The sequence below is a fragment of the Enhydra lutris genome, unplaced genomic scaffold, assembly GCF_002288905.1.
Source record: "Enhydra lutris kenyoni isolate GAN:26980312 unplaced genomic scaffold, ASM228890v2 scaffoldscaffold59, whole genome shotgun sequence".
In the NCBI taxonomy this organism is placed as follows: domain Eukaryota; kingdom Metazoa; phylum Chordata; class Mammalia; order Carnivora; family Mustelidae; genus Enhydra; species Enhydra lutris.
Genome location: NW_019154143.1, coordinates 748909 through 772822, shown reverse-complemented (window position 1 = coordinate 772822; position 23914 = coordinate 748909). Strand labels below are relative to the sequence as shown.

General features: G+C 35.8%; 1 protein-coding gene across 2 annotated transcripts in view; it reads right to left on the bottom strand.

Annotated features, from left to right (window-relative positions):
* Positions 1-23914, bottom strand: part of LOC111158367 (HEAT repeat containing 5B) — a 104311-nt gene that overhangs the window by 1616 nt on the left and 78781 nt on the right. For both annotated transcript variants that reach the window (XM_022520373.1, XM_022520374.1), the window contains 8 exons: positions 19694-19931; positions 18228-18482; positions 16634-16761; positions 13634-13778; positions 12457-12723; positions 11087-11311; positions 5773-5924; positions 4372-4585 (listed from right to left, as the gene is read on the bottom strand). In XM_022520373.1, coding sequence (XP_022376081.1) covers positions 4372-4585; positions 5773-5924; positions 11087-11311; positions 12457-12723; positions 13634-13778; positions 16634-16761; positions 18228-18482; positions 19694-19931 — 1624 coding nt within the window. The remainder of the gene's footprint in view (positions 1-4371; positions 4586-5772; positions 5925-11086; positions 11312-12456; positions 12724-13633; positions 13779-16633; positions 16762-18227; positions 18483-19693; positions 19932-23914) is intronic.

Genomic DNA, 23914 nt, shown 5'->3' with positions numbered 1-23914 from the left:
ATATGTAGAATTTAGGATTAAAAAAACCCAAGAACCTGTGCCTGGTTGACATATATTCTAAGCCCTTAAAGATTTATTTGGAATTTTAATCCCATCCCATTTACTAGTCTCTTTGTCTTCCCATATTAACAATTCCATCCTGGAATATAAATTTCATTAAAGCTGGTATTTTTCTTTAAAAAACGTGATCATGTACACATATGTATCTGATAATCAACACTGAGAATAATAATTTTTTCCACTTTTGTTAACTTTTGTAGAATGACAGTAGCCAAGGTTGCAGGGGAGCAGGAAACATCTGATACAGAATGTGGAATACAACATTCACTGACGTCAAGAAATACAATGATAACAATCATGAGACCTTTCCGGAACCCTAATCCCATTCTGTCCCTGTACATCTTCTTTCCCTGCTGTATTTTTTTCTACATAGCATCTTCCTAATTCAGCATCTATTATATCTATATCTAAAATTAATACAGTTATATCCACTTTCACTTCTATATAAAATTATGTATATAGATATATAGATATTAACTATACAAAATTTTATGTTTATATATAAAATAGATACAGATATACCTAAGGTGGGGGGATGTTCACTGTCCCTGTTTTTGCACTACGATATAAGCTCCATGAGGGCAGGGATCTTTGTGTAGTTATTTCATGACTAGAACATACCCGGTTTGCAGCAGGCACTCAATAACTACTTGTTGAATGAATGAACAAACACAAACATCCTTTGCCTTGAAAACCCCTCAGAAGTTTTTATCAGTTGGATATTCTTCCATGACAAAGTTTCAGAAGAAAGGTAGCAAGCTGATATTTTAAAAGTCCCAAGAATTCTCCAATTAGCTAGATTTAACTCAATTTCCCTCACACAGAATTATAACAGTACTGTATAATAAGAACTTCTATAGAAGATATAATAATGAATTACCAAATAAATATGAAATTATCTTCAGTACACTGTGCATACTAAAGCAGACAAGGTTTTCAACATCAGGTTGAAAAGCAAGGTTTTGATTTTAACAATTAATTAACTGGAAAAAATATAAATTATTTAAGTACCCATCAAGTATCCAGAAATGTGCTAGGAATTTTAGGAAATACATAATTCATCAACAGCTTTCAACCTAAAGCTGTTAGTGCCTAGTTGAAAAGGGTATCCAGCACATCAAACAATTAGAGAACTAAATGCTAAAAACCTATAGTGAAGGGGCGCCTGGGTGGCTCAATGGGTTAAAGCCTCTGCCTTCGGCTCAGGTCGTGATCTCAGGATCCTGGGATCAAGCCCCCGTGTCAGGCTCTCTGCTCAACAGGGAGCCTGCTTCCCTCTCTCTCTCTCTCTGCCTGCCTCTCTGCCTACTTGTGATCTGTCAAATAAATAAATAAATAAATCTTAAAAAAAAAAAAACAAAACCTATAGTGAACATTTGAGATAGAGTTCCTCAAAAGCCTCATAAAGTGGAAGAATACTTTAGGATTTTATAGTTTTAGTTATTATCTTAAAACCACAAGGCCATAGAATAAGGTTGATTATAACTGCCAAAGAAATTGTATGAAGGGAAAGATGAGAGTGGGCTGAGTAATTGAGCAACATTTCTTAAAAAAAATGAGATCTGATGCAGGTTAAATCTGTTTGTGTAATTAGAAATGCGAGGAAGAAACATACCTGAGGAGAGTGAAAATAGACTGAAGACTGTACAGAGGTTAAAATAAGCCATGTGAGAAAATTGGACTGGTCAGGGTAGTGGATACACATTGGAAAGCAGAAAAAAAGTTTGGAAAACTGTGCAAAGATGTTCAGATTCGATGCAGTAATGCAAGAGAAAACTATTCAAAATTCTTTTTTTTTTTTTTTTTAAAGATTCTTTTATTTGAGAGAGAGCTGGCACGCCAGAGAGAGAACAATGAGTCGGGAGAGGGGCAGGGAGAGAGGGAGAAGCAGACTCCCAACTAAGCTGAGAGCCCAACGTGGGGCTCAATCCCAGGACCCTAGATCACGACCTGAGCTGAAGGCAGACATTTATCCAATTGAGCCACCCAGGTGCCCCACTACTCAAATTCTTAAACAAAGGAGAGGTAAAATTGATGGGGAATATCTGTTAGGAAACTATTAGAGCTATTTAGTTGAGATGATTAGGTACAAGTATAGGAACCAAGATTCTCCTGAATCCCAGAGAAGTTTCAAAAAAAGATAGGACAAGTTTTGAGTAACAGATTGAATAAAGATGATGAACAAGAATTAAGATTCAGGGGCGCCTGGGTGGCTCAGTGGGTTAAAGCCTCTGCCTTCGGCTCAGGTTATGGTCCCAGGGTCCTGGGATCAAGCCCCGCATCAGGCTTTCTGCTCAGCAGGGAGCCTGCTTCCTCCTCTCTCTCTGCCTGCCTCTCTGCCTACTTGTGATCTCTGTCTGTCAAATAAATAAATAAAATCTTAAAAAAAAAAAAAATTAAGATTCAAATATAATTCCAATGTCTTTAGCTTATAACCCTGGTCATGTTGGGTGAAGAAACACTCATTGCCTATTTCTGTAATGGATACTATAAAGTTAAAAACAAAAAATTAGCATTTGTAACTGTTGTGAAGAAAGTTGGGTGATAAAACAAATTTAAAAGCTGAAAATTTATCTTCTGGGAGTTACATTACTATATTTTACGTAACTATATATTATAATTTTAAGTGTTAGTGAGATATACCTCAGACATATCTTAATAGCAATAAGCATTATCCTGGTTTCTTCATTTTTTTAATAGATTGCTTCACTGAGATAACAGATGTTTTGTATTATAGGAAGACTTTTAAGTATAATAAAATGGGCATTAAAAAAAATTAAGATAAATATAAGGCCAAATACATGCAAAAACCAAAGGTAAATGAGTCCTATTAAGGGGATATGATGGCATTCGTCAGGAAGGTAACGTCAAATCAATGAATAAATGAATGAGCATTTATGAAATAATGTGATGGCCACCATTTACCTTTGGTTTTTGCCATCATGGCCACAAACATAGACCATGATGTCAGTCACAACATTTCTATTCAAATAATCTATTAATATCTAATTTCAATTAAACTTATCAACTCCCAAACAGTCCTTCTTCCTGACTTTTCCAATTCTGACACTGCTTCCATGTTTCTTCCACGTAACATAGTCCTGTTCGGCTCTTCTCTTTCTCTTGCTCCCTATAACTAGTCACTCACCAAGTAAGATCAATTTTTTTTTCTTCATCACCTCTGCATTTCTCCTTTTCCACTATCATAGTTCTGGATTATTATTATTTTTAAAAGATTTACTCATTTGAGAGGGAGAGCATGCACATGTGTGTGTGTTGAGGGGAACAGTAGAGGGGGAGGGAGAGGGACAAGCAGACTCCAAGCATAGAGCCCGACTCAGGGTTCAATCTCAGGACCCGAGACCACCAATGGAGCCAAAACCAAGAGTCAGATACCACCCAGGCACCTCTGGATTGTTGTTTTATAGTGAAGCTCTTACAGTAACTTTTCAAAGTCTCTACTACCTTTCCAATTTCCCGTAAAAATTTTTTCAAGGGAAGAAGAAAAAACTTACAATAGAAAAAAAAATGGATGTAATTGTTATCTGGCGAGTAATCTAGCAATATATATTAAAAGTCTTTAAAATGTACATTCCTTTCAGTAATTTCACATTAAGTAATTTATCTGATAGCTATAATAAAAAATGTGTGCAAAGATATCTGTGCAAGTATACTCATCTCAGTTATGATTTTGAAAAATTGGAAATACCTAATGTTCAATCATAAGGTATTAGCTTAAAAAGTATAGTCTTTCTGCTGCAACAATTAAGTAATTTTTTTAAAAACAAATTTTAGATTATGATGAAATCAAGGGAATAAAGAGGAGTAGGTATTAAGCTGTGGAAGTCTCTGATTAAATGGACGTATCTGGTAACTTTTCATTAAATAAAAATAATTTTTAAATTTAAAAATTGGAGGTATTTAATAATGATGTTTGGTATTAATACTAATCTGATTCTATTTGTTATAAAGCTTCTGTATTTCTATTATGAACACCATACTAAATTACTTTTATAAACCTATTAAATATCCACATTTTCCTAATTCTTAAAGAGTACATTCCTAGAAAAAAAAAATCAGTGTGTTTAAAGGCCATCAGTAATTTAACTTCTTACTCATAAAAAAATGAATATAAATAACTCAATATATTATGTCAGCATGACCAAAATATTAAGCTTTCTATAGTAACCACTACTTAGTAAACTTATTGTTGCAATGGCCTGTGTCTAATATCAAGTAAGATATATATATATGAAATATATATAAAATACAGTTCATTTCGGACTACTAGCTTTTTATAAGAATACTTACTGTTTTGTTCTTCCCCAAGAGCAACTAATGTTTCCAGAACTTTGATTCCTTCTTGAACAGCTAAAAGTTCTGTGCTACTGGCTGGTCTGTTTCTTTCAACAGCTTTCAGCTTTTCAACCACTATTGGAGCCAAGGAATGGATATACGGAGTTGAAAGGGCACGATTGGAATGTTGGAAGACTGAGAGGAGAAGCTGATAACACTTGGCTTGGACCTATATAATAAAATAATTTTATTAATTAACATGTGTGATAGTTCTCATTTGCTGTACAATCACACTGCAACTTAATATATGCTGAAAAGATGTGATACTGCATGATGAAAATAGAACTGTGGGAAGAATTAATACCATTTTCTATTTATAGAAATAAAATTAGAATAACGAAACTTCCAATAAGCTAACTAAAAAAAACTGAAAAGAAATTAATTAAATAAATACTCCTTATATGGTTAACTGCCAAATTATCAAGCTTATATAATTCATTTCTTTCTGTAGTGTGGTAGAAGCTATAAACCAGGAACTCCAATTTATGTTTTTAATTTCTTCTTTGCTTGAAAATTGTCCCTTCCATTTTAACCTAACATATTTAGTAAGGAAGGCTAATATCTAAATGATGTCAAACAATGCTATAAAAATACCCCAGTTAGACAACTCAAATTCATTTGAATTCTCTGGAAATGACTGCTTATGCCAATTTAACTTTTCCAGGCCTAGAAAGTAAAATCTCATTGGCTCCACTTTAGCATAAAAGGACTTCATAGTAACCCCAAATAAAAATTTTAAAAAAAGGAAGGAAGGAAGGAAAGATAAAAGGAAGGCCCATCACTATATGGGATAAATAGTGGAATAAAGCTGTTTCACCACTTTGGTAGAAGAGAAGTTGCCAGACCTTACTGGACATAATATTGGGCAAAGTTTTCAAAATAGAGATTTATGATTTAGGAAGACAGCGGCAGAATATAGGAATCATGTTATTAAGCTGGTTTTTTTTTTCTGATGTGCAGCAGGTTTGAGAATCATTAGTTTAGACTTTGACATTGTGAAGCCGAAAAACCTTATTTTCTAGAAAAACTGGCTTCCAACAGGTTCATCAAAACATGTAATATAAATTTATTCTTTAATGCTTTTGGTGTCATTAAACAGTGAAAGATAATAACCATAGACTCATGCAAAGTCTCTACCATTATAAGCCAGAGTTAATCAAATATTTTAGATACTGGAGAATTTTTACACACGTGTCTCCTAGTGCTTAAACTGAGTGATCTTTTCCAGCTTTTCTACTGAAAACCCATATAACAAATATTTAGGTTTTCAAATAATGCCTCACCCATTTTAATGAATTGATCTGAAATTTTACTGATAAAGTGGAATGTTTACCTCTCTGTTTAAGTGTAACTTACCCATGGGTCACATGAATTCAGTGCATTTTTAAATCTGTTCATGCAGCCATTCTGTAATGACTGGACTCCTATTATTTCACTACTAGCAGACCACAGGAAGAGTGCAATTGCTGTTAGCATGCTCACTTCATCAGGCATAGGCATGGAATCTTCTGAAATACATGAATAATATTAAAATACATGAAAAAGGAAAGCAATGTGCTGTTTCCAACATATTTTGGAATTCCAATCTTGAACAATAACCCGCTCTCCCCACTGTGACATTTATAGCAGTGTGTGCCTCAATCTAATACAATCCATAAACAACTTTATGAATAGAAATCAATTACTACTAAGGAAAAAGGGATACTTTATCATAAAGTCCTGTATTGAAGTCCTTTTTTCCTTGTTTTTCTGGAAGGTACAATATTATCTGAAAAAATTTCAGGCATAAGTCCTAACAAGAACTCTATAAGGGAAAGCAAATTTGAATGAAAGATAACATAGTAATATAAAGTTACTTAAAAGTTATGTAACTTCTTTGTAGTTTAGATGGATCAAAAATTTCCAAATACTTTCCTTCCACAAAGTTAACTGATTATGAGATATTCCAAGTAATTTAAAAATCCAGAGCAAACTTTCTTGAAACTTTCTATTCAATAAATATGAAACCTGCACATTTTATACAACCATAATCAAAAAATTTTGCACAATTTCTTCAAGACAGTATTCTTATAATTTTAAAGAACTTCTATTGAAAACATTTATTTGGGAATAAATACAACCTAACAGAAATACAGTATATAATTAGAAATACAAGAAATATCTACATTTATTCTAAAGAAAACTACTATTAAACATGTAAAGTAAGAGTAAAATCCAAATTGAAAACCAATCTATAAAATAGATGTCTGCACTTTTAAAAGACATTTATATCATGAAAGATTAAAAAAAAAGCTGAGATACTGCCTCAGACTAAAGAAGACTAAATCATTACAACAACTAAGACAACTAAGTATGCATGATCCTGGACTATATTCTGGGTAAAAAAAAAAGTTCTATTAAAGTCATTATTACGACAATTGGTAAAATTTGCGTCTGAACAGTAACAGCATTGTATCGATGTTAAATTGCCTACATTTGGGGCTCCTGGGTGGCTCAATGGGTTGGGCCTCTGCCTTCAGCTCGGGTTGTGGTCTCGGGGTCCTGGGATCGAGCCCCGTGTCGGGCTCTCTGCTCGGCGGGGAGCCTGCTTCCTCCTCTCTCTCTGCCTGCCTCTCTGCCTATTTGTGATCTCTCACTCTTTGTCAAATAAGTAAATAAAATTAAAAAAAAAAGCTTTATAAATTGCCTACATTTGATAATTCTTCTGTGGTTATGTAAGAGAATGTCCTTGTTCATAGGACATCTCTGAAGCATTTAGTAGTACAGAGTCATGATGACTTCAGTGTATTCTCAAAGGGCTCAGCAAAATAAACAATGACATTAACAATAACATACAGATTATAGAGTAATAAAATGTGACAAAATGTTAACAGTTGGTGAATCTAGAAGGGTATACTGTAGTTCACATTTTAAAAAGTTTGAAATCTATTTCAAAATTGAAAACTTTTTAAAAATGAAGAAAAATGGCAGCAATCTTAAGAGTACACACTACCTTCAAGGAGATTTATATACATATGTCTGTGTTCATGTACATACGCATGCACATTTTTTCTAAATGGAAGTCTCGGATTTCATACTAGGAAATGTGATTTCCTAAATAAAAATTCCTTATTATAAAACTTTCCTTGTAAAGCAAGGGATTCTACTTGCCTTGCTTACAAATATTACACAAATAACACCTGTGGCCTTAACTCCCACTTCATACTGGTTGTCTACTGAGAATTCAGTTCTGGACAGAATATTTTAGGCAAGTTAATTTTACCATACCTTTAAATTAACATTAATGAACAAGACTGATAAAATATCAAAACCTTCCCATATAACTGACAATTGGAAAAATGTATGATTATTGACTTTGGAACTGCCTCATGAAAATTAAAACAATATTTATATTCTTAAACAAATTCTTAACTATTTCTTTGTTATTAGTATCTATTTACCTATTTACACATATACATACATATATAAATGTGGCATTTAACATTTTTTTAAACATTTCTTTAGTTTGTTAAAAACCTACTTTAAAAAGCAAAACATTAACTCAAGATAAAGCTGAAATAGTTTCAGTAGAATTAATAAAACTAAAGTTTTCTCTTCCAAATAATTAGTATTAAAAAAATTCAAATAATAAAAGTAACACATGGTCATTGCTTAACAATATAAAAACAGTCTAGGGAAAAAAATAAAACTTGTAATTCTACTATCCAGTGACAGTTTAATTTCTAAAGAAATTAGAAATAAAATTTATTTATTTATTTATTTATTTGAGAGAGAAAGGAAAAGGAGAGAGCAAGTGCAGGGGGCAAGAAGGAGTAGAGGGGGAGGGAGAGGAAGGGAAAGGATCTCAAACAGACTCCATGCTGAGTATGGAGTCTGATGCAGGGCTCCATTTCAGGATCCTGAGCTCAGGACATGGGCCAAACCAAGAGTTGGATGCTCAACAGACTAAGCCATCCAGGCGCTGTGACAGTTTAATTTTTAGGTTCTGGTCGAATTTCTTCTGGTCTGGGGTAGTTTTTTTTTTTTTTAATACATAGCTATTTATAAATATGATTTTAAATCAGTATAATGGATTTATAACCCAAATTAATATACAGTCATATACTTAATAATTTTTACCACTGCCAGGTACTTATATTTATCACATATTTTCATTATTATAAAATAGACTGTGATAGATAACCTTGAACATTATGAATCCTTCAAGGCTCCTTGTACATTCTGTAGAACTGATTCCCTGAAAGTTTAAACCATTTTTAAACTCCCTTCAGCAAAGTATGAAAATGTTCTCTTGGTACCAATTCCAGCTGTACAGTCACATTAAAAGAAAAAACATCAATTTTGTAAGAAAAAATTTTCTATTACGTTGCTTTTGTTTTTATATTTTTGCTTACATAATAATGTGGCTGACTTTTTTATATGTGTGGTGGTCACCTCTATCTCCTTTTTACTAACGTGTGTTCTTTCTTTTCCTCTTTCTTCTATTGGGTGTTATTTGTGCATTATTGATACTAACACTGACATAAATACTATTGTCAATTTTTCAGCTATTTTTTTTTCAGCTACTTTTTAATGTAAGATGTTTTGACAGGTAGAAGTTAATTTCTATATAGCCTAATACATTGATAGTTTTCCCATGTGATATTTTCCACTCTTACACTTACATACTCCTTTGCCATTCTTACATAAAAATTTTACATATATTTTCTTTAACTATTTTTAAAACTATACATTACCACTTCAATTTCTCTGGTATTTATTTTGGGTCATGATAGAAGGTGAGGACCTAACTGGAATTGGTATCTCAAACAGCTGACAAAACCATTTGAGGAATAATGAATGTGCTCTTATCATGTATTATATTCTCATGTAGATGAATGTCTGTTTTAAGTAATTTGTGTGTTTCGTTGCCCTATCTCTTGATTCATGGACCTACTCCACAGTCTTTTTTTTTTTTTTTTAAGATTTTATTTATTTATTTGACAGAGAGAAATCACAAGCAGGCAGAGAGGCAGGCAGAGAGAGAGGAGGAAGCAGGCTCCCTGCTGAGCAGAAAGCCCGATGCGGGGCTTGAACCCAGGACCTGGGATCATGACCTGAGCCGAAGGCAGCGGCTTAACCCACTGAGCCACCCAGGCACCCCCCTACTCCACAGTCTTAAGAATAGACATGTTTTAATAGGTGATAGGTGACATGGCAAGTCTTTAATTATTATTCTTTGTCTTCAGTCCTCTGACATTTTCTTTAAAATGGAAATACAATGAAAGAAAAAGTCAAACACAGAAGAAAAATGGACAAAAATGTGAAAAAGCATTTCCCCCAAATTTGAACACAAGCATGAAAAATGCTTATACTCATTAGGAAAATGAGAAATGCAAATTAAAACAGTAAGATAGTACATCTTACCCATCAGAGAGCAAAATTTAAAAGACCAGAAGAAATCTGACCAGAACCTAAAGTCTGAAATACCAAGTATTGGTGAGGATGTGGAAAAGTAGAGATTATCATACACTGCTGGTGGATGTGTAAATTCATATGGCTACTTTGGAGAGTAATTTGGCCATGTCTGATAAAATTAAAATTAAAATATGCCATCAATTCAGCTTCTAGGGGTACCCAGAAAATCTCATGGCATAAATGTATGAAGAATTTATAAGGATTTTCACGGCAGCAATTTTTATAATGGGGAAAAAGTCAGAAATAGCAGAAATATCAATTGAGAAGGGAATGAGTAACTGAAAAATTCATGTGATGGAAACAACACAGAGGTTAAAAGGAAACATGTGGGTTTTATATGTACACATTAATAGCTCAAAAAACCTTATTCTTAAGTGAGAATGTGCAGGTACAATGATATACTCTGACATTAGTTGTGTAAATTTAAAAACACAAAAGAGGGATGCCTGGGTAGCTTAGTCAGTTAAGTGTCTGCTTCAGCTCGGGTCATGATCCCAGGGTCCTCAGATCAAGTCCCATATCAGGCTCTCTGTTCAGTGGGGAGCCTGCTTCTCCCTCTGCTTGTGCTCTCTTCTGTGTGTCAAATAAATAAGTAAAATCTTAAAAATAATAAATAAATAAAAACACAAAAGAAATAAATATATATGGCTCATGGCTATTTATCTCAGTTGATATAGAATTCATATATACATTTAATTAACATATATGTGTATTTTTAATATTTATTAATATATGCCTGTATTTATTAATACAGAAAGTAATTTATTTACATATATAAGTATTTCTGGAATGAAACATCAAAATCAAGACTGGTTTCATTTGAGGATAAGCTGGGGGTGGTGAAAGATACTTCAACTTTCCTATCTTATTATTTTTATTAAAAAGAAAACATATGTAACAAATATATTAACACATATCAATTTGATTCTGAGTATATTTTCTGAAATTTTCTGTCCTTTTTTGGACAGAAATTTTGTCTCTTTTTTACATATATCCAACATGTATGTAAGTGCTGAGACAAAATACCCAGAAAGGGATACTAAAGTTCCTATCTGCAAGGTGTGACTAAAACAAACACACACACACACACACACACACACACACACCACCTCTCTGTGTTGATTTGGTGTTATAAAGCACTTTTTGGACAAGCTCATTCAATTAGTTATTGACAAACAGATAGATTATGGGTTTGAAGCCCTGATTAGGTTACCTGGTTGAGAATATTCCAGGATGCATGCGAGAGTGCTGCGAATTAGAGCTGTCCACTGTTTCTGAGTGTCCTCAGTCTTGGCCATTGAGAGTGTCACGATGCTTTTAATTCCTTGAAGTGCTGCACTGACTGGCAGAGGAACCTGATTATCTGCAGACTTTATCGCTGTGTCTTTCAATATTCTTGCAATTAAAAATAGAATCGTGGGCAGGATTGTCATACACCCTGAAGTGAAAACAAATCAGATACCTCATAACTACTCAGTTCGCTTATTACAGTTCTTTCAATTGCTTTTACAATTGATTCTGGTTTAATACTATTTTTTCCCTTGTTGTTAATGCAAAATTTACTGCATTACTATTACTATAATTCAATGTTTGGAAAAGAAAGTGAGAAAGTAGCAAGTTATTTTAAAGAAGACAGAATATTTCTTTTCTTTTTCCAAGTAGCCTCGTTTTTTATTATTTCTAATATTTCTATTTAATATGTTGTGCCTTTCAAATGAAAATGAGAAAAGAAGATAGAAAAACAGAAGGGAAGCACTACCATATATACTTTGATAATTATCTGAGCAATTTGATGAATCTGGTAGCAATTCTAAGACATGTAATCAATCTTCAGTGTACTCAAGTCAGCCTTAACCAAGTGGGGACAAGTGAAGAAAGGACTATATGGGTAAGCAAAGAAGAAACGAAAAAATCCTGGAATTTGTAGCTGAAAGAACTTTAAGGGCATTGAATCCAACCTCCCACCTCACGAAAGATGCTCAACACTTTCTCAGGCTGCCATTGTGCTTGGCCTGCAAAGCTCCAGCAACAGAGAACTCATTATTTTCACATCTATAGGCTTGTGTTGAAATTTACCTTTATACTCCTTATACTATTTCTCTCTTCCAGATAAATAGAGGGAAAGTCTACATTTCCATCCAGTACTTTTCAGATATCTGCAGACAACTATCATCTTTGTAGCTATAATTTCTTTAGTTCCTCCTAAGAGTTGGTGATCATACTCATGTGACGTTTTTATGGTTGGTCAGTTACTCAAGAGTGGCAAACTGATCAGAAACTAACAGGTTTGGTTACGCCACCATATGTCTGTCTGCTAATGTCCAGTGCCTTGCCTCAAGCTGTGGTTGTATCTCCTTTGTGAAGTTTGTCTGAAATGTATCTGAAGAACATCTCAAGTTTTGGTTTTTTGAATCCTTAATCTTTATAGGCTCCTAAAGGTTAAGACACCATAAAAGACTAACTTCTCCTTCCATACTTGAGACTAAAGAAGAAGATAAGTTATAATAGCACTTAAAATCAAAGGCAAGCTCATCTTTGTCTACTGTAATAGAATGCATTTCCAAACATTGATTAATACTGTACCAGCAGGCGAACAAAGGGACGGTAAGTCAGAGAGTATGGTAACTGTGGCTGCCACCAAACGAGCACTTTCTTCTGACAGTCGAGTTTTGGTGGCTATGTGACTGGGTGAATCCGACATCTTGGTACTGAGATGTGGCATATGACGTACTAAAATGAACATCAACAGCTCCATAGTTGCAAACACAAGAGATTTTCCAGGAACAAGACCTCCACTGTCACCGCCTTCTCCAACTATAAGACATGACTCTTTTTCCACATCATCTTCATCTTGGATGAAAGAAAATTTGGTAAAATTTCCAGAAAAAAAATTATGGCACAGAGTAGATAAAACTATATAGTAAGCATATTTGAGAAATTCTTTTTATTTATTTATTTATTTGACAGACAGAGATCACAAGTAGGCAGAGAGGCAGGCAGAGAGAGAGAGAGGAGGAAGCAGACTCCCTGCTGAGCAGAGAGCCCTATGCGGGGCTCGATCCTATGACCCTGGGATGGAGACCTGAGCCGAAGGCAGAGGCTTTAACCCACTGAGCCACCCAGGTGCCCCTAAGAAATTCTTTTAAAGGAACTTAGAACTGAATGTCTAACTGGCAACACATGGCTTTCTCACAATAATTCTCTGCCTTGCTATAATTCTGTTTACTGGCCTCTCTCTAAAAGTAAAGGACAATCCATTTCTTACTTCAAAAATTTTTATTGGGTATTTTTATTAGGAATGTATTTCATATTATGAGGAACATATATGTTAGGTTGAACCATGTGAGATTGACACTTTTGAAGGTGAAAAATAGTTGACTACCAGCAATTTCATTTGGTTCCTTCCTTCCTTCTTCTTCTTTTTTTTTTTTAAGATTGATTTATTTATTTGAGAGAGAGAGCACAAGCGGGAGGGGCAGAGGGAGAGAGAGAGAATCTCAAGCAGAGATTGGAGCCTGACATAGGGTTTGATCCCATGACCCTGAGATCATGACCTGAGCTGAAACCAAGAGTCAGATGCTTAGCTGAGTACACCACTCCGGTGCCCCTCATTCGGTTTTTCCCAATGAAAGCAAAATCAATTGCCAATCTTATACATCTATGACTACACTTTTAATTAAAAACTTCCTGGCACTGATACTTAAAACGTTAGAGTACAAACAAGATCTACTTCCAAATTAGCATAATTTCCAGTGCTTACTTAGAGTGTTTCTTTTTTCTTGCAGATAATCCTGAGCAGCTCTTACTATCTGTTGTACGACCCCAGTGACCAGCAGCTGAACAGAGGGTGGGTTCCAGGTCAATAGGAGGCGGTGCAGAACACTTAGCAACTCAACACCAATCAGCTAGTATAAATTAATACAGGTAAATTTAATTAATCTTAATTTCAAAGGACAAAATTATATTACAATCTAAGAAAATATGCATGTAAAAATAAATAAATTTGGTAACTAAAATTAATATATATGACTCTGTAACAAGTAAGAACAATCTAACAGTCTTGAGAAATGGTCATATTCTATCCCAACAAATTTTCAGTCAACAAATTACTGTGGATACCAGGTACTTCCCGTAAGCCCCTCTCCCATTCATCTCAGCAACTATTACAAACTTTCACCACTCACTTTAAGCCTCTTTTTTTTTTTTTTTTTAAAGATTTTATTCATTTGTTAGAGAGAGGGAGAGAGAGAGAGAGCATGTGGGCGCACAGGCAGAGTGTCAGGCAGAGGCAGAGGGAGAAGCAGGCTCCCTGCCGAGCAAGGAGCCCGATGTGGGACTCGTTCCCAGGACCCTGGGATCATGACCTGAGCCGAAGGCAGCTGCTTAACCAACTGAGCCACCCAGGCGTCCCTCACTTTAAGCCTCTTACAATCATCCACATCAAACCCATCCAATGAACCTGTCTCAAATTTTAAAGAGGAAGAAAAAAACTTAACTATAACCAAACCTACCTTTACCTCTCTCCTTAAGATCAAGTGTCTAGATTCCACCCAAGGCTGATTCATCTTTCCTTATTTGCTTCCTGTCCTATCTTACCTGACCTCCCAGGGATCCTTCAAGGACCTTGATTGCATTCCACATGTCTTCAGTTTCTCTGTCTAGGTCGGTTCCTTTCCCAGTGTAAGGAAAACACTCAGGTCTTTCCTGTTTATTCCGCCCCCCCACCCCCAAATCCTCTCAGAACCTTCTCTGTCCCCATGTCCTGTATCTCTATTGTGCTTCCTCTGGTCCCAGCCCAGAGGCTTCCTTCCTTCACCCCACATTCACCCCTCACTCTTCCAACTAAGAGAATGCTCCGTCTGAGATCGCTAGTAACCTTCCCTGGATCCTCTTCTATCTTCATATACTGGATTCTGGTTCTTTTGAGACTGTTGTCTATCCGTGAAACTCTCCCCTGCCCTTGTAACTCTGTTCTCTCTTAGTTCTCTTCCTACCTCTCTAGTAGTCTCCTTATTTCCCTCATCTCCATCCTTATTTGCTGTTTGTAATATACCCTCAGGTTCCAGTCCCAGCCCTCTTTTTTCTTCCTTTATTCAGTTTTCCTAGGCCAGTGTAACTCACTATTTCTCTAGAAATAAAATTCAAAGAACTTCTTAACTGGCCCTCCTGCCTCCCTTATCATGTCCTATAGACCAATTTCACAAAGTCAATAAAGGTGATCAAATTCTATATATATACCATGTTCTGAAATACAAGTTTAATCAGGTCATTCCTCTATTTTAACATTTTTAATGATTTCCTATCACTTTTAAGACAGATTTTTAGACTCTTTCACAGGCCATACAGGAATCTTCATGGTTTGGCTTTTTACCTGTCGCGCAGCCTCATCTCCTAACAACTCTCACATGCTCTATTTGTCTCAGCTGTAGTAAATGACAGTAGTGTCCTTGAACTTGTCACGTTCTCTCACGCCTCCTTGTCTTTGGATTTGCTTTTCTCCCAGAGAGGAAAACCCATCCCTCTTGTGCTGCCTCACTAATTTCTCTTTTCAGATTTAATCCAACCCTCATCTCCACTGAGAAGCCATTTCTTACTTTCCTTGATGTCAGGGCTCCTTCCCTCTATTGTCATCAGACTTTACATACGTTTACTAGCTCAGCATTTGTCATAGCATCCTGATCTACCTGTATCTGGATCAGGAGTACCTGTATCAAAAGTACCTGTACTTTTGGTATCTATAGTCTCAAACCGTGCCTGATGCAGGACAGGCACAGAGTGAAAGTTGTTGGGTAAATGAATATAATACTGATGATTTTAAAATTATAGGATCCAACTCAGGAAAAAAAATAGAATCCATTCAGTTGTAAAGCAGTGCTTGGATAAACAAAACATTACTGGTCCAAAAAAAAAGCTAGGTAGTTGGGTGTGGGATGTATTATGTTAAAAAAAAATGAGCGAGTGTAAACATAGTATTCTCTCTTCATTCACAGATTAAGTTTTAAATTTTATAAAAACCACAAGTTTCTTGCAGTAAGCTGTAGTTTAGCTGAGGAACAGCTTCAGATTGCAAGGCTGGGGTACAAGAAGAGTTCATCAGTGAGTGAATCTTGTAATCACAAAGCATATGCTTTGTTTTATTTTGGTTTTGGTCAGCGTCATGTGCACAACTAATCTGATAGAATGAATGCTCTCAACTTTCTTTATCTGTCTGTGTTTTATGGAAAGTTACCCCACCTTGTAGGTGTGATGGTGACCAAAAAGATGGTTCTTATGAAAAGAAAAGAATTTCTAATTAAAAAGAATGACAAATCCACCAGTAGCTTGGTTCTATAACATGAATAAAGTCCTCTTAAATTACATATGTACATTAGAAAAAGCAATTCATTAAATTGTTAATGAATAGTTGAGCCAGTGCAAAAAAAATTCATTAAATGAGAGATAAAACATTATCAAACATTTAAAAGTAGTATAATTTATTTAACAGCCTTATAAATTACTTCAGGCCTTTATCAATAGAATCATTAGCTGGGTTTGAAGGCATCCCTTAATTTTTAGTTTTACTTGATTACCGATAAACACATCTAAGAAGATACACTGACTATTTCTATGCTGGCAGTGCCGTGTCATCCAACATTCACGATAAAGTCAAAATTCTAAATACTTATTATATATTTATTTCATACAGGAGAAAATTATCTTAAGACAAATAGTATGAAAACAAAGTGTATAATTTATTATCTGTTATAGAAATATACTGTACCTGATCTTCTGCAATATGGACTCGGGCATAAGGAGAATCGAGCAAGGTGTGTAAGGCCTGTAGACATGCTGTGACATGTTCAATAGGCTCCTCAGGTCTGGGGGAACAAAGGAACTGTATGCTCACACCTGCGACGTACATAATAAAAACACACGTTTGTCACTATAAAACACTTTGTTGCTCTGACATCAGATTTTTTCTCTATTCTTCCTCTATTCTTTTACAGATTACTTTAACACCTATTTAATGCTACCTTAAAGTAGAGTCAAATGCTTACCAAACGCAGCTGCAAAACTTTATAACACAGATTGTAGCTTTGCAATTAGGTTAATAATCAAGTTGAAGGTTGGGGGAGAGAGGCAGTTCCAAGGTCATGGAGTTAAGAAGATACTCAATTTTTTATTTTTAGGAATTAAAAAAATAATACATTAAAAATAAACTTATGTAAATTATAAAATTACTTCTCATTAAATGGTTGTCAAACAGTTTTCATGTCTACAAGGATTTTTTAGTGGCAAGCTACGGAGACATAATGGATATCATGGATAACAATTATTCTTAATTTGCATAAGGGTAAGGTCATTATTTTATAAGTCTTTCATATTTTCATGTATGAGATCTACTGACAAGTTCTATAATTTCACCTTACCAACTGTGTTCTTCCTCCCTCCCAAAAATATAAAACTGCTTAAGAGCCTCATTAGAATCTATAATATATTAATATTAAAAGAGCATCTATAAAGCAATTATAAATTGAGATTTATTCAAATTTGCTTTAACTTTGCATTTTATTATTTCCTCATAGACAATTTGTTAAGTGTCAAGTAAAAAGAAAATCTGCCATTGAAAAAGAAAAATGTAGTTTTTTTCTTGAAAATTATTTACTATTGCTCTGTGAGTGAACACAGCAGCTAAAATTTTTAGAATAGTTTTTAATAATTAACTTTTTCTATTAAAAATTCAGTTAACAATTTAGAACATGTGCTTAAAAAATCCTCTCCTTTTTATTCCTTCTCTGGACTGTGGTATATAAAACTTTTCTATAGCATTAAAATGAAACATCTGAAGGAGTTCAGAACATGCCACACCAAAATATGCCACTTTGACATATTGATTACTTTCAGCTGAAGGTACCTGATGAACAGCAGATGCAGTAAGGGTTCTCTGACCCCTTTCCACCTAAAAACAAGTCAACATTTCTTGTGAGAAAGGTGCTCTCTCCGTATCAGGAAGAGAAGACTGGGAGTCAATGTTGAAACAGACTTGTACAAACAAACCTACTAAAATTAGTTTCCCCCATATATTTCCTAATCCCTGTCCCACAATTTATTGCCCCCAGCCCAAACCCCCTTTGTCTGGTCACATCCCCACAATTTATTGTTCTTTGTGTAAAATGGCATAGTTTTTGGGCCTAATGGCTACTTTAGATTGAAAATACTAAATCCGTATGCTTTTCTCCTGTTAATCTGTCTTATGTCAATTTAATTCTTAGGCCAGCCACACAACCTAAAAGGATAGAAGGAAATTTTTTCTTCCCTACAGATATGAATTTCAGAAGTGACACATCTTGAAATACGTCAATGTTCACACCTACCTAAAATCAGATGCATTCTGTCTTTGTTAATTTCTGGCAGAGATTTAGCACCAGGCATTGCTCCCGATGCCTGGTTTAAATTGACGGGCGTAGCACGTTTCTGTAAGCCAGGCATTGCTGCTGCTTCTGCAGACTCTGGACATGTAAATCCTGTGCTATTTAACCAAAGTGCCACTGCGTGCAAAATCGGGGCCCACGAATTCCGGTAGTGAAGTCTAGCTGTATCAATGGTCTCGGGAGTATAAAATGCTCCACCTGTAAAACAGGCCAATCGAAGCCATTACTTTTATTGAAAGTGGTCAACCATTCATCAACGACTAACTTAAAAATCCTCATTACTTACTGTCTTAGTCCATTTGGGCTGCTATAACAAAATACCACAGACTGGGTGGCCTATTAAACAGCAGACATTTATTTCTCACAGTGCTGGAGGGGTGGAAGTCTGAGATCAGGCTGCCTCCACGCTCAGGTAAGGGCCATGTCTCTGACTCATAGCTGTATTTTTACATGGTGGAAGGAGCCAGGGAACAGTGTGGGTGGGGTCTTTCCTCTAAGGGTACGAATCCCATTGCAGAGGGTTTCACCTCCTGACCCAAGCACTTCCCAAAGGCCCTGCTTCCTGATGCTAATCACAATGGGGATTAGATTTTCAACCCACGAATTTGGAGGGGACACAAAATTCAGCACATACTAAAGATCATAGCACATACTAAAGAGCAATCTGGCCAAAGAGATTCTCTTTATTACAAAGCCACCAAAAGTGAGTCTTTCCTGCAGCTGCAGAACTGGAGGGCCTGTGCCTTCCTCACCAGGGCTAGGGTTTCCAGCTTTTTCTCCGCTACTGCAGATGCCACCGGGGATCCTCCACCTTTCTCTACCCTGTGGTCACAGGCTTCCTCTTCACTGTTGCCAGAGACTCCCGAAAACCCTGGTCACCTTCTCTTCCTGCCCCAGCCAGGGAACTCTGTCTCTTCCTCCTCCTTCCTCTGCCTTTCTTCCTTAACTCCTGTTTTCACTACCAAACTGAGGACTCCCCCATCCATCCCTGCATACATTGACCAGCCCAGAAATCAACTTCATCATAGTTACGCATAATGACTTGTTACGCCTGGTTATTTAGAGCACTCTAGCTCATACAATTATTACTGTGACAGTGAGAACTTTTTGCTTGGGTTAACAAATGGAGCTTAATGCTGCATTTGAATTATGGACAACATGCCCTAAGTGACAGAGTGCCACGTTTAAGTCTACAGAAATTTAAAATGTCATTGCCACATCTTAAACTAGATTACTACATTATTAATAATTAATTAAATTTAAGGGGTTTTACTCTCTTTATAAATTCAAGGTGGGTAAGTTACACTATAATATTATTGATTATTATTGTTGCTAGCTTCCACCAACTACATTTTGTTTAATTACTACTCTAGGCTCCATAAAGGCAAAACTCTGAATGTAGTACTTACCATCGGGGGGGAGCTGACTAGCAAACTCAGCCGGCAGAGTCAAAAGTGCATAGTCTTTTAATGCTGCCAACCACAGGCGACTGAGTGTTGGCAGTTCGGGCTGCACAAGTGTTATTAAACTATCTGGTGGTAGTTCATCTATGGTACCATAATCATCATCATCATCATCAGTACTTTTCATTGCTCTTTTTGGCTTTGACTCTGCTTCCTTCTTAATATTCATAGCAACCACATACACCTAGTAAGATATTCAGGAGGAGAAAATAATAAGGCATAATGTTAAGAAATGACTTAATCTAAGTTGCTATACAATTGAATTTTTGAAAGTAATTGAGTTTAGACCCTGGAAAATCTATAACTTCATGGTTTCCTGACAACCTCCAAAGAATAATTCCACCTGCTTTGGAGACAATCTTTTCTTATTGATCTGACTGCTGACTATTCCTCTCACAAAATATTCCTTTAGTAGAGTTCACTGAGATGTTTCTGGCTTCTCTTGTTATACTTTACAAAGCCCCCTTTTATGTGTGTCTTTTTTCTTTTTTTGTCCTAGGGTATAACTTCCTGTTTACTGCCTCTACTTTCACAGACTTATTAGACACCATCAGACAGCACATTCAAAGAAAAAGACTGGAGGGGAATGGGAGAAGGGCCAGAGAAAGGATTTCCATAAATATCCTTCTAGCCTCTTAAGTGATACTTAGCAATCTGGCCTTTTTAATAGAGTTGAACCACGCATATAATTTACTAGTCACATATATATTATCTGTATCCTTTCTCTCCACTTGGTAGACCAAAATGATGTATAAATGCAACTTACTAAAACATAACTTTAAAGATTTTTCTTTGTTGCAGTTATTTTTGATTTTTGTTTTTGTACCGATATTTAGGCTTTGGCAACTAGCATAGACTGAGCACAGAATATGAGGCAGAAGTAGGTGAAGGTTTTACTCTATAGGCAATGAGGAAGGGAAGCGGTCACTGCAGGATTTATAGATCAAATATTATGTAAGTTCAGGAAGAACTTTTATTTTAAAATTATACCATAAAAAGTTTTGAAAAGGAGTTTTTAAAATTACTCAAAATCCCAATTTCCAGGTTACTATATTTTATCCTTGTAAATTGTAATTTTGTTGTACAAAGAATTTTGTATTTAATTTTATCTATTAAAATATCATAATGTTTTCCCATGGAATGTGCATCTTCATAGTCATTACTCTTAATGGCTGTAGGGGATAAGCCATAACACATCTAACAACTTCCCTACATTGAAATTTTGTATTTATTTCTGTTTCTTGATTCAGCCTTGGGAATCTGAACAAGATATAATTTTCAAAGACAAAAGGTGTATAATTCTTCACATTAAAATGTTCCAAGTAAAGCTTTTTGTAAACACTTCCTTCCTGTATTTTAGATATTTTTCCCTAGGATAAAGTCCCAGGAAGGGAATTATTGCATCAGTGACTACAGATATTTTTATGGCTCTGAACAGACACCGCCAAAACCTTTCTAAAAGGGTTCTATAATTTATATTGCTGTTAGCAATACAGGAGAATATATTTTTTAGACTTCTTTTTAAACAATGTTTGGCTTATCTTTCTTATTAGACACTACACAAGAAAAATAGAAAAATCAGAAGTGTAAATAACTTGAAGAAAATACCATTAGCATTCTAAACATGTTGTATATACATAGTCTTAAATAATACTGTGTTGTGAATAGCTTTTATTTTTTTAATTAAAAATTTGTTTAAAGATTTATTTATTTGAGAGAGAGACAGAGAGAGAAAGAAGGCATGCAGAAGTGAAGGGCAGAGGGAGAAGGAGAGAGAATCCCAAGCAGACTCCCCACTGAGTGTGGAGCCCAACGCTGGGCTCAATCTCATGACCCTGAGATCACAATCTGATCTGAAACCAAGAGTTGGACGCCCAACCAACTGTACCACAGAGGCACCCCTGTGAATAACTTTTTTTTTTTTAAGATTTTTATTTATTTATTTGACAGAAAAAGATCACAAGTAGGCAGAGAGGCAGGCAGAGAGAGAGAGGGGGAAGCAGGCGCCCCGCCGAGCAGGGAGCCCGATGCGGGGCCAATCCCAGGACCCTGAGATCATGACCTGAGCCGAAGGCAGAGGCTTTAACCCACTGAGCCACCCAGGTGCCCGCTCCACCCCCGTGAATAACTTTTAACCAAATTTGTTAGTCACTTAATTCCATCATCTCTTGGGATCAAGACATACGTTTAAGTTATTTCCATTTTTTCTGAGAAAAATAAACATTGTAATAAACACCACCATAGCAGGGTCTTTGTGTATATCCTTAATATTCCTTAGGATAAACTGGTTTTAGTAAGTGTTTTGATATATCTCACTCTTTAGAAAAATTTTACTATCATTCTAAAAATGATGTTAATTTTGCTGGGAAATGTTTCTATATTTCTTCACCTTCTCCATATGTTTATGTGTAGCTTTGTTTCCTCTCTGTGAATCATTGATTCATATTCTTTGCCCAAAATTTGCATTTTAGAATGATTATGCTGAGAATCTGTACAGGAATAGCTGCCAGTGGAGGCAGGGAAGGCTAACAGCAGAAGAAAATTAGGACGCAACTGCACAGACCAGGTAACAGATGATGAGGACTCAAACTAAAGGCAAGGGCAGAAGAAAGGAAATATTTTTTTTTTATAGATATGCAAAAGGTGTATGTAATCCATTGCTAAATTTAAAAAATAGTCGTTATGTTGAATAAAATTCCATTTTTATTTTTTTAAAAAGATATAGATACACACATTTTAAGGCATATAAAGACTTACATGTGCACATATGCATAGTGATATACACCAAAATATTAATAGTTATCTCTGGATGATAAGAAGATTACAGAGGGGATAAGATTACAGATTTTTAAAAAATAATACCTCTTCTCTATATTCTGAATATGTGCAGTGAATTGGTATTTTTATTATCAGAACAAAATTATATTATCTTCAAAGATAGTATTAACAAAGTCAAATACATAGGAATTAGATACTGACTAGATATAAGATGAAGGGGACTGAAGAAGAAGCAGTTAATATTGATACTAGGCTCTGGCCTGAAGATAGAAGGTAGAACGAGTAGTTGGGATAAAGAAGATAAAAGAAGTAAGAGAAAGCACAGTATTTTTTTAAGACATCTTGGGTGTGTGGTACTTATGGGTCATCCAAGGGGAGATGTCTAATAAACATCTAAAAATATGGGATTGGAATTTAGGTCTGAGTGGAAAAGCAGAATTACAATCTTTAATATACAAGTTAAAGCAATAGGTTATGGGTATGGATAAAGTTGCCCATAAAGTACGAAGAGAGGGAAAAGGGACAAGAAAAATACCAACATTTAAAGAGCGGGCAGGCAAAGAGAGGCCAGCAAGCGATGTTGAGAAGGAACAATGAAAAGGAAAGAGGAGAAGCAAGAGAGGAGTGTCACAAAAGTCAAGGAAAACAAAGAGCTTCTAGAGGAGACAATATCAAATGCTGCAGGGAGGCCAAGGAACATGGACTGATGAGTGCACAGCGCCACAGATAATTCTCTCCTTTGTGACTTTAGTGAGAATGATTCCAATGGAGTGGTGATGACACAGGGAAACCAAAGGGACCTCATGAAAAACTGCTTTTTTTGGTCCTTTTCCTGCTTCTCTTCTTGCTGATATCTACACCCCCACCCTTACACATGCTGTATATCCTCCTTGTAAAGGTCAAGCACTTAATGACTTCTTCAGATTCTTTCAGCACAACAGACAACACCTAAGGAATGACCGGGTGGGGCCATCATGTAAGTTTTCCAAGACCACTGACTCCAGACACCTTGACACCAAGACCCCTAGTTCCAGCGCATAAGGGACTTACACAGGACACCTGAGCACTCCTTGTCTGACTAGTTCCTGGATGCCTGAGAGGGCACATACACCAGACCACCATCCTCAATAAAAATCCCAGGCCCCAAGCAAAGATGAGATTCACTCTCCTTTCCTTTTCAAGTCTCCCAGATGCTCTGTCTGTATCTACTGTCTCTGTATCTTCAATAAGCTCTGCTCTCATTTCCTTTTGGCTTGCGTTTGACTTTGATCCTGCTCAAACCCAAGGACTCTGTTGGCTGGTCCTACAGGAACCCCTCTGGGTCCTCAGACCCAGCCAGCCTGCATCAGTGAGAATGACCCCACATTGTGGGGGACTGAGAAGCAGGTG